The 19,607-nt window shown below is 41.8% G+C and overlaps 1 protein-coding gene across 1 annotated transcript in view; it reads right to left on the bottom strand.

Annotated features, from left to right (window-relative positions):
* lss (lanosterol synthase (2,3-oxidosqualene-lanosterol cyclase)) overlaps positions 1–19,607 on the bottom strand; it is a gene marked incomplete at its 3' end in the record, with an annotated part of 99,001 nt that overhangs the window by 30,521 nt on the left and 48,873 nt on the right. Inside the window, exons 9-15 of the mRNA XM_083784742.1 lie at positions 16,959–17,077; positions 16,552–16,649; positions 16,005–16,032; positions 14,910–14,966; positions 10,414–10,485; positions 10,001–10,051; positions 9,247–9,399 (exon numbers count right to left, since the gene is read on the bottom strand). Coding sequence (XP_083640868.1) covers positions 9,247–9,399; positions 10,001–10,051; positions 10,414–10,485; positions 14,910–14,966; positions 16,005–16,032; positions 16,552–16,649; positions 16,959–17,077 — 578 coding nt within the window. The remainder of the gene's footprint in view (positions 1–9,246; positions 9,400–10,000; positions 10,052–10,413; positions 10,486–14,909; positions 14,967–16,004; positions 16,033–16,551; positions 16,650–16,958; positions 17,078–19,607) is intronic.

The raw sequence follows: 19,607 nt of genomic DNA, 5'->3' as shown, positions 1-19,607 counted from the left end.
TAAAACACCCTGGACAACGATCCACACGTCCCAGACTCTTCTCCCTTCTCTAAAACACCCTGGACAAATCTCCACACGTCCCAGACTCTTCTCCCTTCTCTAAAACACCCTGGAAAACTCTCCACACGTCCCAGACTCTTCTCCCTTCTCTAAAACACCCTGGACAACGCTCCACACGTCCCAGACTCTTCTCCCTTCTGATCAAAGACTCTTCTCCCTTCTCTAAAACACCCTGGACAACGCTCCACATGTCCCAGACTCTTCTCCCTTCTCTAAAACACCCTGGACAACGCTCCACACGTCCCAGACTCTTCTCCCTTCTCTAAAACACCCTGGACAACGCTCCACACGTCCCAGACTCTTCTCCCTTCTCTAAAACACCCTGGACAACGCTCCACACGTCCCAGACTCTTCTCCCTTCTCTAAAACACCCTGGACAACGCTCCACACGTCCCAGACTCTTCTCCCTTCTCTAAAACACCCTGGACAACGCTCCACACGTCCCAGACTCTTCTCCCTTCTCTAAAACACCCTGGACAACGCTCCACACGTCCCAGACTCTTCTCCCTTCTCTAAAACACCCTGGACAACGCTCCACACGTCCCAGACTCTTCTCCCTTCTCTAAAACACCCTGGACAATGCTCCACACGTCCCAGACTCTTCTCCCTTCTCTAAAACACCCTGGACAACTCTCCACACGTCCCAGACTCTTCTTCCTTCTCTAAAACACCCTGGACAACGATCCACACGTCCCAGACTCTTCTCCCTTCTCTAAAACACCCTGGACAAATCTCCACACGTCCCAGACTCTTCTCCCTTCTCTAAAACACCCTGGAAAACTCTCCACACGTCCCAGACTCTTCTCCCTTCTCTAAAACACCCTGGACAACGCTCCACACGTCCCAGACTCTTCTCCCTTCTCTAAAACACCCTGGACAACGCTCCACACGTCCCAGACTCTTCTCCCTTCTCTAAAACACCCTGGACAACGCTCCACACGTCCTAGACTCTTCTCCCTTCTCTACAACACCATGGACAATGCTCCACAAGTCCCAGACTCTTCTCCCTTCTCTAAAACACCCTGGACAACGCTCCACACGTCCCAGACTCTTCTCCCTTCTCTAAAACACCCTGGACAACGCTCCACACGTCCCAGACTCTTCTCCCTTCTGATCAAAGACTCTTCTCCCTTCTCTAAAACACCCTGGACAACGCTCCACACGTCCCAGACTCTTCTCCCTTCTCTAAAACACCCTGGACAACGCTCCACACGTCCCAGACTCTTCTCCCTTCTCTAAAACACCCTGGACAACGCTCCACACGTCCCAGACTCTTCTCCCTTCTCTAAAACACCCTGGACAACGCTCCACACGTCCCAGACTCTTCTCCCTTCTCTAAAACACCCTGGACAACGCTCCACACGTCCCAGACTCTTCTCCCTTCTCTAAAACACCCTGGACAACGCTCCACACGTCCCAGACTCTTCTCCCTTCTCTAAAACACCCTGGACAACGCTCCACACGTCCCAGACTCTTCTCCCTTCTCTAAAACACCCTGGACAACGCTCCACACGTCCTAGACTCTTCTCCCTTCTCTACAACACCCTGGACAATGCTCCACACGTCCCAGACACTTCTCCCTTCTCTAAAACACCCTGGACAACGCTCCACACGTCCCAGACTCTTCTCCCTTCTCTAAAACACCCTGGACAACGCTCCACACGTCCCAGACTCTTCTCCCTTCTCTAAAACACCCTGGACAACGCTCCACACGTCCCAGACTCTTCTCCCTTCTCTAAAACACCCTGGAAACGCTCCACACGTCCTAGACTCTTCTCCCTTCTCTAAAACACCCTGGACAACGCTCCACACGTCCCAGACTCTTCTCCCTTCTCTAAAACACCCTGGACAATGCTCCACACGTCCCAGACTCTTCTCCCTTCTCTAAAACACCCTGGACAACGCTCCACACGTCCCAGACTCTTCTCCCTTCTCTAAAACACCCTGGACAACGCTCCACACGTCCCAGACTCTTCTCCCTTCTCTAAAACACCCTGGACAACTCTCCACACGTCCCAGACTCTTCTCCCTTCTCTAAAACACCCTGGACAACTCTCCACACGTCCCAGACTCTTCTCCCTTCTCTAAAACACCCTGGACAACGCTCCACACGTCCCAGACTCTTCTCCCTTCTCTAAAAAACCCTGGACAACGCTCCACACGTCCCAGACTCTTCTCCCTTCTCTAAAACACCCTGGACAACTCTCCACACGTCCCAGACTCTTCTCCCTTCTCTAAAACACCCTGGACAACGCTCCACACGTCCCAGACTCTTCTCCCTTCTCTAAAACACCCTGGACAACGCTCCACACGTCCCAGACTCTTCTCCCTTCTCTAAAACACCCTGGACAACGCTCCACACGTCCCAGACTCTTCTCCCTTCTCTAAAACACCCTGGACAACGCTCCACACGTCCTAGACTCTTCTCCCTTCTCTACAACACCCTGGACAATGCTCCACACGTCCCAGACACTTCTCCCTTCTCTAAAACACCCTGGACAACGCTCCACACGTCCCAGACTCTTCTCCCTTCTCTAAAACACCCTGGACAACGCTCCACACGTCCCAGACTCTTCTCCCTTCTCTAAAACACCCTGGACAACGCTCCACACGTCCCAGACTCTTCTCCCTTCTCTAAAACACCCTGGAAACGCTCCACACGTCCTAGACTCTTCTCCCTTCTCTAAAACACCCTGGACAACGCTCCACACGTCCCAGACTCTTCTCCCTTCTCTAAAACACCCTGGACAACGCTCCACACGTCCCAGACTCTTCTCCCTTCTCTAAAACACCCTGGACAACGCTCCACACGTCCCAGACTCTTCTCCCTTCTCTAAAACATCCTGGACAACGCTCCACACGTCCTAGACTCTTCTCCCTTCTCTACAACACCCTGGACAATGCTCCACACGTCCCAGACTCTTCTCCCTTCTCTAAAACACCCTGGACAACGCTCCACACGTCCCAGACTCTTCTCCCTTCTCTAAAACACCCTGGACGACGCTCCACACGTCCCAGACTCTTCTCCCTTCTCTAAAACACCCTGGACAACTCTCCACACGTCCCAGACTCTTCTCCCTTCTCTAAAACACCCTGGACAACTCTCCACACGTCCCAGACTCTTCTCCCTTCTCTAAAACACCCTGGACAACGCTCCACACGTCCCAGACTCTTCTCCCTTCTCTAAAAAACCCTGGGCAACTCTCCACACGTCCCAGACTCTTCTCCCTTCTCTAAAACACCCTGGACAACTCTCCACACGTCCCAGACTCTTCTCCCTTCTCTACAACACCCTGGACAACGCTCCACACGTCCCAGACTCTTCTCCCTTCTCTAAAACACCCTGGACAACGCTCCACACGTCCCAGACTCTTCTCCCTTCTCTAAAACACCCTGGACAATGCTCCACACGTCCCAGACTCTTCTCCCTTCTCTAAAACACCCTGGACAACGCTCCACACGTCCCAGACTCTTCTCCCTTCTCTAAAACACCCTGGACAATGCTCCACACGTCCCAGACTCTTCTCCCTTCTCTAAAACACCCTGGACAACTCTCCACACGTCCCAGACTCTTCTCCCTTCTCTAAAACACCCTGGACAACTCTCCACACGTCCCAGACTCTTCTCCCTTCTCTAAAACACCCTGGACAACGCTCCACACGTCCCAGACTCTTCTCCCTTCTCTAAAAAACCCTGGACAATGCTCCACACGTCCCAGACTCTTCTCCCTTCTCTAAAACACCCTGGACAACTCTCCACACGTCCCAGACTCTTCTCCCTTCTCTAAAACACCCTGGACAACTCTCCACACGTCCCAGACTCTTCTCCCTTCTCTAAAACACCCTGGACAACGCTCCACACGTCCCAGACTCTTCTCCCTTCTCTAAAAAACCCTGGACAACGCTCCACACGTCCCAGACTCTTCTCCCTTCTCTAAAACACCCTGGACAACTCTCCACACGTCCCAGACTCTTCTCCCTTCTCTAAAACACCCTGGACAACGCTCCACACGTCCCAGACTCTTCTCCCTTCTCTAAAACACCCTGGACAACGCTCCACACGTCCCAGACTCTTCTCCCTTCTCTAAAACACCCTGGACAACGCTCCACACGTCCTAGACTCTTCTCCCTTCTCTACAACACCCTGGACAATGCTCCACACGTCCCAGACACTTCTCCCTTCTCTAAAACACCCTGGACAACGCTCCACACGTCCCAGACTCTTCTCCCTTCTCTAAAACACCCTGGACAACGCTCCACACGTCCCAGACTCTTCTCCCTTCTCTAAAACACCCTGGACAACGCTCCACACGTCCCAGACTCTTCTCCCTTCTCTAAAACACCCTGGAAACGCTCCACACGTCCTAGACTCTTCTCCCTTCTCTAAAACACCCTGGACAACGCTCCACACGTCCCAGACTCTTCTCCCTTCTCTAAAACACCCTGGACAACGCTCCACACGTCCCAGACTCTTCTCCCTTCTCTAAAACATCCTGGACAACGCTCCACACGTCCTAGACTCTTCTCCCTTCTCTACAACACCCTGGACAATGCTCCACACGTCCCAGACTCTTCTCCCTTCTCTAAAACACCCTGGACAACGCTCCACACGTCCCAGACTCTTCTCCCTTCTCTAAAACACCCTGGACAACGCTCCACACGTCCCAGACTCTTCTCCCTTCTCTAAAACACCCTGGACAACTCTCCACACGTCCCAGACTCTTCTCCCTTCTCTAAAACACCCTGGACAACTCTCCACACGTCCCAGACTCTTCTCCCTTCTCTAAAACACCCTGGACAACGCTCCACACGTCCCAGACTCTTCTCCCTTCTCTAAAAAACCCTGGACAACTCTCCACACGTCCCAGACTCTTCTCCCTTCTCTAAAACACCCTGGACAACTCTCCACACGTCCCAGACTCTTCTCCCTTCTCTACAACACCCTGGACAACGCTCCACACGTCCCAGACTCTTCTCCCTTCTCTAAAACACCCTGGACAACGCTCCACACGTCCCAGACTCTTCTCCCTTCTCTAAAACACCCTGGACAACGCTCCACACGTCCCAGACTCTTCTCCCTTCTCTAAAACACCCTGGACAATGCTCCACACGTCCCAGACTCTTCTCCCTTCTCTAAAACACCCTGGACAACGCTCCACACGTCCCAGACTCTTCTCCCTTCTCTAAAACACCCTGGACAACGCTCCACACGTCCCAGACTCTTCTCCCTTCTCTAAAACACCCTGGACAACGCTCCACACGTCCCAGACTCTTCTCCCTTCTCTAAAACACCCTGGACAACGCTCCACACGTCCCAGACTCTTCTCCCTTCTCTAAAACACCCTGGACAACGCTCCACACGTCCCTGTGAGAACCACTGATATAGAAACATGAGGTTTTAAACTCATTTGACCTTCAAATTTAACCTGAAGAGGTGGCTAAAAACAAATCAAATCTGTACTCATGAGTAACTATCAGCACTATTTAGTATTCATCACCGGTGTAATTCTTCACTTCACTTTGCAGTTGTTCTGTCCCCTGTACCATGATGATCTGTTCCTGTTGTACTGTATTGTATTGTGTTTGTGTATGGACATAGTGTTGGGTTAGGGTTATTAATAATAAATAAATTAATTAATAAATGGGTAAAAGCCCTAATAAAAACGAAAAACGACTGCACGGTGCAGTCAGAACTGCTATTTTTGGCGGAAGAAGAAGAAGAAGAAGAAGAAGAAGAAGAAGAAGAAGAAGAAGAAGAAGAAGAAGAAGAAGAAGAAGAAGAAGAAGAAGAAGAAGAAGAAGAAGAAGAAGAAGAAGAAGAAGAAGAAGAAGAAGAAGAAGAAGAAATAAACACAAAAACAATAAGTGACCAAAGTCAGATCGTGACTTCTTGGTCCCTTAACCCATTCTGACCTGAGATCAGATTCATACGAGGTTTCCACTGGACACACACTGGTCTGATTAACCCATTCTGACCTGAGATCAGATTCATACGAGGTTTCCACTGGACACACACTGGTCTGATTAATAATAATAATAATAATAATAATAATAATAATAATAACTAGAACTGCACTCTGTCGAGTGCATACTTGCTTGTTGCACACTAGTAGGCCATAAATGGCCAACTAGTGCGCAAGCAGAGCGCGCAAGTCCTTTCGACCGCTGTAAAATGTCAAATCTCAGTATCTCTGTGAAGGAATGTTTGAAATGATTAATGTTTAGATGTAACTATTTGCTACCTACTTTATACATATAAACATCTAGTATTATTAAGTATGATTCAAGTTTCTATCTATATAAGAAATACTGTTTTATCGATATATTCTGGATCCCTTTTTAGTTTTTCAGAGACAAATAAATCATTTATATGTGTTGAAAAAAAATGGTATATAAACTGAATTAAAATATGTTATACAGTATAATTTTTCTGTAAACGGTGGAATCTCAATATCTCTGTGAAGGAACATTTGAAATGTCTAATTATTAGGTGTAACTATTTACTACCTATCTACTTTATGCATGTAAACACCTTGAAAAAAAAGTATATAAACTGAATTAAAATATATTATACAGTATAATTATTGTATTAACAAAGTATTATTTATTGTAAATTGTCAATTATTTTAAATCTATTTTATGTTGGACTATAGTGATATTAATACTAAATCATGATCAGAGTAATATGTGTCTCTAACTTCAATTTCTTTAATAATACTTTCACATTTGTTAAAATATACATGATCTAAAATACTTCCGTAATCTGTAGTTGGATTTGTATTTAATTGTTTAAAGCCTAATTTTGACATGTAGGTCTTTATACTTCTTTCTATCTCAGTATTATGGTCTTCATTGAAATCTCCTATTATCATAATTGCAGAAGTCGGAGATGATAGATACTTTAACATGTTTTCGAGAAATGTGTTTAATTTTGAAAGGTCTGTTTTAGGTGATCTGTACATAAGAATGATATATAGATTTTTATCTTTTACATGTATACATATATGTTCTACTTTCTCTAATATCCTGCTTTCAGTTTGAATTTTTGTTGTATTACTTACGTCATCATTGAGAGCAGTTATACAATAACTCTGGGACCAGAGTACGTGTTGTGTATATGTATGACTAGCTGGTCTCAGCAGATCAGGCACAATTTGCTATACTCTATACTCTATACTGTATAAAGTGTGTATACGTGGTGTGTATGTGTATAACTAGCTCTAAATGATGACGTAAGAAATATATATAATATATATAGTATATAGGCATATACTATATATGTATACATATATACTCTATACTCTATACTGTATACTGTATAAAGTGTGTAGTTGTAAGTAGATTAGCGGTATACTGTGGTTACTTTGCGCCAAAAACCGTGACAGCTGTTCCGCCATTTGATGCTTACGCAGAAAAACACCAAATCTGTGCCTGTGTTGCTGGACCAAATGACCACAAATGACCATATTTCTTACGTCATCATTTAGAGCTAGTCATACGTATACTATATACATAATCAGTAAAAAATAAAATAGCAAATTGTGCCTGATCTGCTGGGACCAGAGTACGTGGTGTGTATGTGTATGACTAGCTCTTAATGATGATGTAAGAAATATATATAGTATATAGGCATATACTATATACGTATACATATATACTCTATACTCTATACTGTATAAAGTGTGTAGTTGTTAGTTGATTAGCGGTATACTGTGGTTACTTTGCGCCAAAAACCGTGACAGCTGTTCCGCCATTTGATGCTTACGCAGAAAAACATCAAATCTGTGCCTGTGTTGCTGGACCAAATGACCACAAATGACCATATTTCTTACGTCATCATTAAGAGCTAGTCATACACATACACACCACGTACTCTGGTCCCAGCAGATCAGGCACAATTTGCTATTTTATTTTTTTACTGATTATATGTATATAGTATATGTATGACTAGCTAAATGATGACGTAAGAAATATATATAGTATATATATAGTATATAGGCATATACTATATACGTATACATATATACTCTATACTGTATAAAGTGTGTAGTTGTAAGTTGATTAGCGGTATACTGTGGTTACTTTGCGCCAAAAACCGTGACAGCTGTTCCGCCATTTGAGGCTTACGCAGAAAAACATCAAATCTGTGCCTGTGTTGCTGGACCAAATGACCACAAATGACCATATTTCCTACGTCATCATTAAGAGCTAGTCATACACATACACACCACGTACTCTGGTCCCAGCAGATCAGGCACAATTTGCTATTTTATTTTTTACTGATTATGTATATAGTATACGTATGACTAGCTCTAAATGATGACGTAAGAAATATATATAGTATATATATAGTATATAGGCATATACTATAGTATATATATATCATCTATACTGTATAAAGTGTGTAGTTGTAAGTTGATTAGCGGTATACTGTGGTTACTTTGCGCCAAAAACCGTGACAGCTGTTCCGCCATTTGAGGCTTACGCAGAAAAACATCAAATCTGTGCCTGTGTTGCTGGACCAAATGACCACAAATGACCATATTTCTTACGTCATCATTTAGAGCTAGTCATACACATACACACCACGTACTCTGGTCCCAGCAGATCAGGCACAATTTGCTATTTTATTTTTTACTGATTATGTATATAGTATACGTATGACTAGCTCTAAATGATGACGTAAGAGATATGGTCATTTGTGGTCATTTGGTCCAGCAACACAGGCACGGATTTGATGTTTTTCTGCGTAAGCCTCGAATGGCGGAACAGCTGTCACGACGAAGGAGACCAGGCGAAAATATTACTTGCGCGCTCTGCTTGCGCAAGTAATAATAATAATAATAATAATAAATGGATTTAGAAGACATTTGTAGAATCGTCCTCAGGTCTAAATGGATTTAGAGCGTCTGATAAATGAATACATTGTGATTGGCCGAGGGGAGCTGTCACTCATACAGACAGGACGCTGCGATTGGCCGAGGGGGGCTGTCACTCATACGGACAAGACGCTGCGATTGGCCGAGGGAGGGGGGCTGTCACTCATACAGACAGGACGCTGCGATTGGACGAGGGAGGGGGCTGTCACTCATACAGACAGGACGCTGCGATTGGACGAGGGAGGGGGCTGTCACTCATACAGACAGGACACTGTGATTGGACGAGGGAGAAGGGGGCTGTCACTCACCACGTTGACGGCATCGTACAGACGCTCTGATTGGATGGCGTCCTCCGCGGGGGCGGGGCATAGCTCCTGCAGCAGCAGCACTGATTTGAGGCCCTCGGCGGTGCAGTCGGCCACGATCCAACCACAGTCCCTCGTACTGAACGGGAACCCGCCCTGCAGCCAATCAGAGGTCAGTATACTGAACCACCCGGAATGTCTTAGTGTTAGTCTAGTTTTAGTCGACTAAATATCATAAGAGATTAGTAGACTAAATCTACAGGTGATTTAGTCGACTAAAATGTATTTTGGCGGTCCTTATTGCCGTCGTAATGAGCCGATCTACAAGTTCACAACACGTCGCCGCGTGACGCGCTGTGGGCTTGTAGATCTGCTATTTTCAGCATGCAACCAAGTGTAAAATGTGTAAAAGTGTAAAATGACTCATACTGGATCTCTTGTCCACTAGTCCCTTCCTAACATTTTAGTCTAGTTTTTATTCGTTGACGAAATTGTCAGTATATTTAGTCTTAGTTTTAGTCGACGAAAACCCGCCCTAAAACACAACCACCAATCACAGTGCGTGTGTGATGTGGAGCATTATTCCTCATGATAGGATTATTAAGCAAGGCAATATGTGCGTGCGTGTGTGCAGTGCGTGCGTGTGTGCGTGCAGTGCGTGCGTGTGTGCAGTGTGTGTGAGCAGTGCGTGCGTGCAGTGCGTGCGTGCGTGCAGTGCGTGCATGCAGTGCGTGCGTGCGTGCGTGCGTGCGTGCACCTTGTTCATCTGCCTGTAGTATTTCTGGTAATCTGGAGGATTGTCTGGAATCTAAACACACAGAAAAAAATAATGATTATGATAATTCAAATAAAAAGTGTTAATATCATTGTTATCTTACTAATCACACAGACATCAACATATAATAACTATACATTAATACAACAGGCATCAACAATCACTAAACATCATAAAACATAAAATAAGTAGAAATGCACTCGCAGTATTGCACACGCGCAATACTGCTACTGTAACTAACGGTATGACACCCCCACAGGGAGTGTCATACCCCCGATTGTACATACATACCCAGCCGATACGATACATACGCCCTATTGACACACACATACATACCCAGCTGATACGATAGGGGATGTTGTAATGATAATAATTAATAATCATAATAATCCTACCTGGGTGATGTTCAGGAAGTGGTGAGCTTTGTGGAGACACTCGGCGAGTCTGGGCTCGTCCTGAGCTTCTGCCTGAAGGACCCCAACAATAAATACATTAATAAATGATAAAAATCATAATTATGTAATTGGCCTCAGACCCCCATCTGAAAATGCACACGCGCAATACTGCTACTAACTAACGTCTATTACAATACAGCTACTAACTAACGTCTATTACAATACAGCTACTAACTAACGTCTATTACAATACAGCTACTAACTAACGTCTATTACAATACGGCTACTAACTAACGTCTATTACAATACGGCTACTAACTAACGTCTATTACAATACAGCTACTAACTAACGTCTATTACAATACGGCTACTAACTAACGTCTATTACAATACAGCTACTAACTAACGTCTATTACAATACTGCTACTAACTAACGTCTATTACAATACAGCTACTAACTAACGTCTATTACAATACTGCTACTAACTAACGTCTATTACAATACTGCTACTAACTAACGTCTATTACAATACAGCTACTAACTAACGTCTATTACAATACAGCTACTAACTAACGTCTATTACAATACAGCTACTAACTAACGTCTATTACAATACTGCTACTAACTAACGTCTATTACAATACGGCTACTAACTAACGTCTATTACAATACAGCTACTAACTAACGTCTATTACAATACAGCTACTAACTAACGTCTATTACAATACGGCTACTAACTAACGTCTATTACAATACAGCTACTAACTAACGTCTATTACAATACAGCTACTAACTAACGTCTATTACAATACTGCTACTAACTAACGTCTATTACAATACGGCTACTAACTAACGTCTATTACAATACGGCTACTAACTAACGTCTATTACAATACAGCTACTAACTAACGTCTATTACAATACGGCTACTAACTAACGTCTATTACAATACAGCTACTAACTAACGTCTATTACAATACGGCTACTAACTAACGTCTATTACAATACAGCTACTAACTAACGTCTATTACAATACAGCTACTAACTAACGTCTATTACAATACGGCTACTAACTAACGTCTATTACAATACGGCTACTAACTAACGTCTATTACAATACAGCTACTAACTAACGTCTATTACAATACTGCTACTAACTAACGTCTATTACAATACAGCTACTAACTAACGTCTATTACAATACAGCTACTAACTAACGTCTATTACAATACAGCTACTAACTAACGTCTATTACAATACAGCTACTAACTAACGTCTATTACAATACTGCTACTAACTAACGTCTATTACAATACAGCTACTAACTAACGTCTATTACAATACGGCTACTAACTAACGTCTATTACAATACGGCTACTAACTAACGTCTATTACAATACGGCTACTAACTAACGTCTATTACAATACGGCTACTAACTAACGTCTATTACAATACGGCTACTAACTAACGTCTATTACAATACGGCTACTAACTAACGTCTATTACAATACAGCTACTAACTAACGTCTATTACAATACTGCTACTAACTAACGTCTATTACAATACAGCTACTAACTAACGTCTATTACAATACGGCTACTAACTAACGTCTATTACAATACGGCTACTAACTAACGTCTATTACAATACGGCTACTAACTAACGTCTATTACAATACAGCTACTAACTAACGTCTATTACAATACGGCTACTAACTAACGTCTATTACAATACAGCTACTAACTAACGTCTATTACAATACAGCTACTAACTAACGTCTATTACAATACAGCTACTAACTAACGTCTATTACAATACAGCTACTAACTAACGTCTATTACAATACAGCTACTAACTAACGTCTATTACAATACAGCTACTAACTAACGTCTATTACAATACGGCTACTAACTAACGTCTATTGCAATACTGCTACTAACTAACGTCTATTGCAATACAGCTACTAACTAACGTCTATTACAATACTGCTACTAACTAACGTATATTACAATACGGCTACTAACTAACGTCTATTACAATACGGCTACTAACTAACGTCTATTACAATACAGCTACTAACTAACGTCTATTGCAATACTGCTACTAACTAACGTCTATTACAATACAGCTACTAACTAACGTCTATTACAATACAGCTACTAACTAACGTCTATTGCAATACTGCTACTAACTAACGTCTATTACAATACAGCTACTAACTAACGTCTATTACAATACTGCTACTAACTAACGTATATTACAATACGGCTACTAACTAACGTCTATTACAATACAGCTACTAACTAACGTCTATTACAATACGGCTACTAACTAACGTCTATTACAATACAGCTACTAACTAACGTCTATTGCAATACAGCTACTAACTAACGTCTATTACAATACTGCTACTAACTAACGTCTATTACAATACAGCTACTAACTAACATCTATTACAATACTGCTACTAACTAACGTCTATTACAATACGGCTACTAACTAACGTCTATTACAATACTGCTACTAACTAACGTCTATTACAATACTGCTACTAACTAACGTCTATTACAATACTGCTACTAACTAACGTCTATTACAATACAGCTACTAACTAACGTCTATTACAATAATGCTACTAACTAACGTCTATTACAATACTGCTACTAACTAACGTCTATTACAATACTGCTACTAACTAACGTCTATTACAATACAGCTACTAACTAACGTCTATTACAATAATGCTACTAACTAACGTCTATTACAATACGGCTACTAACTAACGTCTATTACAATACTGCTACTAACTAACGTCTATTACAATACGGCTACTAACTAACGTCTATTACAATACAGCTACTAACTATTAACTAACGTCTATTACAATACTGCTACAAACTAACGTCTATTACAATACAGCTACTAACTAACGTCTATTACAATACAGCTACTAACTAACGTCTATTACAATACAGCTACTAACTAACGTCTATTACAATACTGCTACTAACTAACGTCTATTACAATACTGCTACAAATTCGACACACACGTTCCACACCCCCACAGGGAGTGTCGTTCCACACCCCCACAGGGAGTGACGTTCCACACCCCCACAGGGAGTGTTCTACACCCCCACAGGGAGTGTCGTACAAAGGCATACTTAGCCATGGCGACCAGTAGCAGAATACGCCTACCTGCCCGACCTCCTACTCGGCCAGTTGAAGCTAATGCCGCCGCCTACTCGTCAGGTAACCACACACACCTGTCAGGTAACCACACACACCGCGCTGGTGAACTCCTCTTTAATTAATGTATAATGTTTAACTTACGTCATATTTAGCAGAATTATCAGCTCTTATCGTCAAACATCATCGTCATCATCTCATACTGACCAATCAGAATGCCTGTTGCCTGTGATTGGTTTAGCTGATTTGCTCGTTGTTTGTGACGTAATTTTTCCCTTCAATGTCGAGTTGGCGTTTATGAATGTTTAATTCACGTCATATTTAGCGGAATTCTGACGTCATTTTCTGTTCATTGACTTCTAAGTCCTGACTTAGTTTTCTGGAAAAACCTCATATTTCTGTATCAGTGGTTCTCAATATTTCATGTGAAGGACCCCAAAAATGATATGCAATATGCCTCCGCCCCCCCCCCCCCCCATCCGAAAATATGTTGTTTCAGGGACCTCTGCAGAAGCAAAGATTTTAGTTAAAATGTTCACATATAGCTTGTAGATCTGCTATTTTTCAATAGCTAAAGTATAACATAATGCTTTAAACACCAAAAAGGGGTTCCCGTCCAGAATGGGATAATAGGTTTTCATCACCTCTAGGAAAGGTTATCAGTGTAAAGTTTATGGTGTAAAGGTGTAACGTTATTAAGGTGAAAGGTTATCAGTGTAAAGGTGTAACGTTATTAAGGTGAAAGGTTATCAGTGTAAAGGTGTAACGTTATTAAGGTGAAAGGTTATGGTGTAAAGGTGTAACGTTATTAAGGTGAAAGGTTATCAGTGTAAAGGTGTAACGTTATTAAGGTGAAAGGTTATGGTGTAAAGGTGTAACGTTATTAAGGTGAAAGGTTATGGTGTAAAGGTGTAACGTTATTAAGGTGAAAGGTTATGGTGTAAAGGTGTAACGTTATTAAGGTGAAAGGTTATGGTGTAAAGGTGTAACGTTATTAAGGTGAAAGGTTATGGTGTAAAGGTGTAACGTTATTAAGGTGAAAGGTTATGGTGTAAAGGTGTAACGTTATTAAGGTGAAAGGTTATGGTGTAAAGGTGTAACGTTATTAAGGTGAAAGGTTATGGTGTAAAGGTTTAACGTTATTAAGGTGAAAGGTTATGGTGTAAAGGTGTAACGTTATTAAGGTGAAAGGTTATTGTGTTAAAGGTGTAACGTTATTAAGGTGAAAGGTTATGGTGTAAAGGTGTAACGTTATTAAGGTGAAAGGTTATGGTGTAAAGGTGTAACGTTATTAAGGTTTTCATCACCTCTAGGAACGCCTGGACAGCAAAACAAGTGTCCCAGAGCTGAGACCCGTTTGTTCCCTGAGAAGAAGAAGAAACACATTATTGCTATTATTTTATACATTATTTTATTATGCTACATTTTTATGCATTATTACATTTTTATGCTGGGAGGGAATTCAATTATTAGTATGCATCTATCCATCACTTCTATAATGAACTAGCCTGGGCACCATTTAATTTAGGGTATCTGATATTGTCGGGAGCGGATGATATCGTTACGTCATGCTGTAGTATTGTTTTGTAGTCATCAGGATGATATCGTTACGTCATGTTGTAGTATTGTTTTGTAGTCATCAGGATGATATCGTTACGTCATGTTGTAGTATTGTTTTGTAGTCAACAGGATGATATTGTTACGTCATGTTGTAGTATTGTTTTGTAGTCATCAGGATGACATCGTTACGTCATGTTGTAGTATTGTTTTTTAGTCATCAGGATGATATCGTTACGTCATGTTGTAGTATTGTTTTGTAGTCATCAGGATGATATCGTTACGTCATGTTGTAGTATTGTTTTGTAGTCATCAGGATGATATTGTTACGTCATGTTGTAGTATTGTTTTGTAGTCGACAGGATGATATCGTTACGTCATGTTGTAGTATTGTTTTGTAGTCATCAGGATGATATCGTTACGTCAAACCAATTTTTCTCAATAAAAGCTACGAGAGCTTTTCTTGAGAAAAATCGGTAACCGATTATTACAGGTGTGATTAAATAATCACACCTGTGTGAAGTGAGGGGCGCTCACTTCACATTAGTTGGTTGATAGTTGGTGTCAAGGTGACGTATGTTTGCTCAGTAGTTGATGCTGATGTTTGAGTGTGTGCGAAAAATAATTAGCGGGAACATTGGATGGAACCCAGGCTAGTGTTATCCAATCAGAACCCAGGCTAGTGTTGTCCAATCAGAACCCAGGCTAGTGTTGTCCAATCAGAGCCCAGGCTAGTGTTGTCCAATCAGAACCCAGGCTAGTGTTGTCCTATCAGATTAATTATTTTAGCAAGGAGGGAATTCTATGATTATGATCTGTGTTAATTATCATCAATGTCAACTCACCTGCATCTTCATTCCATCCAATCCCAACCTAGAACACAGAGAACTACAGTTACAAACGTCCAATCACAACCTAGAACAAAGAGAACTACAGTTACAAACAACCAATCACAACCTAGAACAAAGAGAACTACAGTTACAAACAACCAATCACAACCTAGAACAAAGAGAACTACAGTTACAAACAACCAATCACAACCTAGAACACAGAGAACTACAGTTACAAACGTCCAATCCCAACCTAGAACACAGAGAACTACAGTTACAAACGACCAATCACAACCTAGAACACAGAGAACTACAGTTACAAACGTCCAATCCTAACCTAGAACACAGAGAACTACAGTTACAAACGTCCAATCACAACCTAGAACACAGAACTACAGTTACAAACGTCCAATCCCAACCTAGATCACACAGAACTACAGTTACAAACGGCCAAATCACAACCTGTGATTGGACAAATGTTTTCTAAGTTGATATATATGCCTGTCTGATCGGCGAAGACCAGAGATGCGATTTTTGCGATTATTATTCTTATTATTCTCACCACAGGTAATCTGGTATTCTGGAGACGTGTTCCTGGAAGATGGAGGAGGACGGTCCGTCAACGTGCCAACGCACCAACATGTTGATGGTCTTAGAGATCTAAGGACGGACAGACAGACAGACAGACAGACAGACAGACAGACACAGACAGACAGACTTTATAAAACGCCAAATGGATACAGAAAAAAGACTGAGCTTGTTTCCATTGTGGTCCATTATGTGACATAAAACTATACACAAACCAAACCACTATGAAACACATGGAATTGATAAGCTGGTCCTTAATCGCGTTTGATCAAATATTTTAGGAAAGACATTCCGGTTCTGGCGAAGCGGCTTGAAAGGCATAATAATAACAATAACAATAACAATAACAATAATAATAATAACAATAATATTAATATTCACCGGCCCAATGCTGATGCATTTGGTGAAGCGGTCGTCAGCCTGGATGTGTTCGTAGAGTTCCTGAACCGCTCTGTGTCTGAGGGTGGCGCTGTGGTGCGCCTCGTAAATGTTCATTATACCTGCAATATACACAATATACACATTATATACACTATATACAATATACACATTATATACACTATACACATTATACACAATATACACATTATATACACTGTATACAATATATACATTATATACACTATATACAATATACACATTATATACACTATATACAATATACACATTATATACAATATACACAATATACACATTATATACACTATATACAATATACACATTATATACACTATATACAATATACACATTATATACAATATATACAATATACACATTATATACACTATATACAATATACACATTATATACACTATATACAATATACACATTATATACACTATATACAATATACACATTATATACAATATACACAATATACACATTATATACACTATATACAATATACACATTATATACACTATATACAATATACACATTATATACAATATATACAATATATACAATATACACATTATATACACTATATAGTAGGGCTGGGCGATATGGCAAAATCTCATATCATGATATGGAAAATATTTTATCACGATAACGATATACTCACGATATAGCGCATTTTTGGTAAATTAAATTAATTAATATTCTGTTAACAATTTCACATGGAAAAATGCAGTTTGAAATGACATACTCAACAAATATAGGTATGGTACTAAATACTTATTTTATTTAGAACCTTAGAGAAATAGAAAACACTACAGAACACTGAGAACAGCAGTGATTTGAATATTTGCACTTTGTTTAACCCATTCTGAACGGGCACCCATTTTGGTGTCAGCATCATGTTATGCTTTAGCTATTTAAAAATAGCAGATCTACAAGCTCATATCGCGCCACAGAGTGGCGCGATATGAGCTTGTAGGTCTGCTATTTTTGTAAAAATCGAAGAACGACTGACATTTTTAGAATCTGATCTCAGGTCAGAATGGGTTAAACACTAAGAGCGTGGTGCTGGTGCACACACAGGTGCAGGGAAATAATCTGCTTAACATTCTACATTACAAAGCAAATACCAAATGTAAAGTTGTAAACATTAAACAATCTGTTCTGATTCTTCCCATTCCCAGGCAGGCAGGTCTTACAGGGTAATTATAGCCTGGTACTGGTAGAACCACTCCCCCTGCTGGACAAAGGCTATCAGGGTATCAGAATATAGCTTTCAGCTGCCAAAAACAATTATAGGACCCTGAGTCCCTGACCCCAGTTTTGGTTTTCCTTCAGAAATCAGAACCACTGTTACATGAATATTACATCATTCATGACATGATGCATACACACACACACACACACACACACACACACACACACACTCATGCTGCAGCTGCTTGCACGCAAACAATTTTAAACAAAATTGTAAACTTTAAGTTTAAAGCTGCAGCTCAGCAAAATCAGGCTCACAGCCTCACAACAAAATAAATCTCTTAAGTTTGAACGGTAGGCCAGGCCTTAGCAGCAAACAGAAATACAGGCCTAGGCCCTAAACTGAGGTAAACAAAACTTCAAGTAGCACATTGGATCACATCCAATTAAACATGTAAACAAAATAGGAATGTAAGCTCTTCTACTCTTGAGGGTTTCAGTGCTGCCCTCTGGCATGTCACAATGTTCCCACTGGTGCTGAAAGCTCGCTCTGAAGGGGAACTTGTGGTATTTCTTTGCTAGCTTGGCCACTAGGGGAAAATGTGACTCGTTCTCCTGCCACCATTGTAGTGGCTCTATTTTTCGACCAACGGGCAGTAGGAGATAGAGGTTGATCTCGTTTTCAATGGCTTCTCTGCTTGAAGGGGCATGGCTTCGCTTCGCTGGTGTTTCAAAATCAAAGTAACTGCTTCAAGTTTTCTTTTTCTTCTTAGATGTAGGAACCTCCTCTGAATCTGGCTCATCCTGAGTGGCAGCAGCAGCTGATGGAAGGGCCTCTCCTTCCTGTGCCACCATCTTCTGCAGGTCTGCAGCAGCTCTCGTCTTGATGTAGCCCACCTTCTCTGGCTTGATGTATGTGCTTTTGAACCGAGGGTCAACAAGAGAAGCCATGTCAAGCAAATCCTGGGTTTCCTCGTCGTCATACTTCTCATTTAGGTATTTTAGTACACCTTCTTTGATGGTCGTGGTGAGCTCAGTGTCTTAATTCTTTTTCTGGAGTAGATCAGTGTTGAACAGATGGAGGACGGGTTTCAAGTAGGAAACACTTGGGTAAAGATCCCCAGACAAGGCATCCGTAAACTCCTTGAGAGGACTCAGTGCCCTGTTGATGGACTCCAGAACGTCTATGTCCTGCCAAGTTGGGACCAGGTACCTTCTTGTCGGCACGGAGGACCTGTGAGATGGCTTTCTCCTGCTCGAGCACCCTTTCAACCATGGCTTGCACAGAGCCCCACCTCGTAGGGGTTTCTGTGAACAGCTGATGAGTGGGCAAGGGTGGCACTTGATCTGCTTGAGCCTTGGCCATCGCCTTTCTTCTCTTCCAGGAATTGGAGAACGCAAGCACAATCTTGCAGACACCGACTGCTCGATCCA

Source organism: Protomyctophum parallelum (assembly GCF_964188405.1).
Source record: "Protomyctophum parallelum genome assembly, chromosome: 15".
In the NCBI taxonomy this organism is placed as follows: Eukaryota; Metazoa; Chordata; class Actinopteri; order Myctophiformes; family Myctophidae; genus Protomyctophum; species Protomyctophum parallelum.
This window is presented reverse-complemented; position numbering and strand designations above follow the sequence as displayed.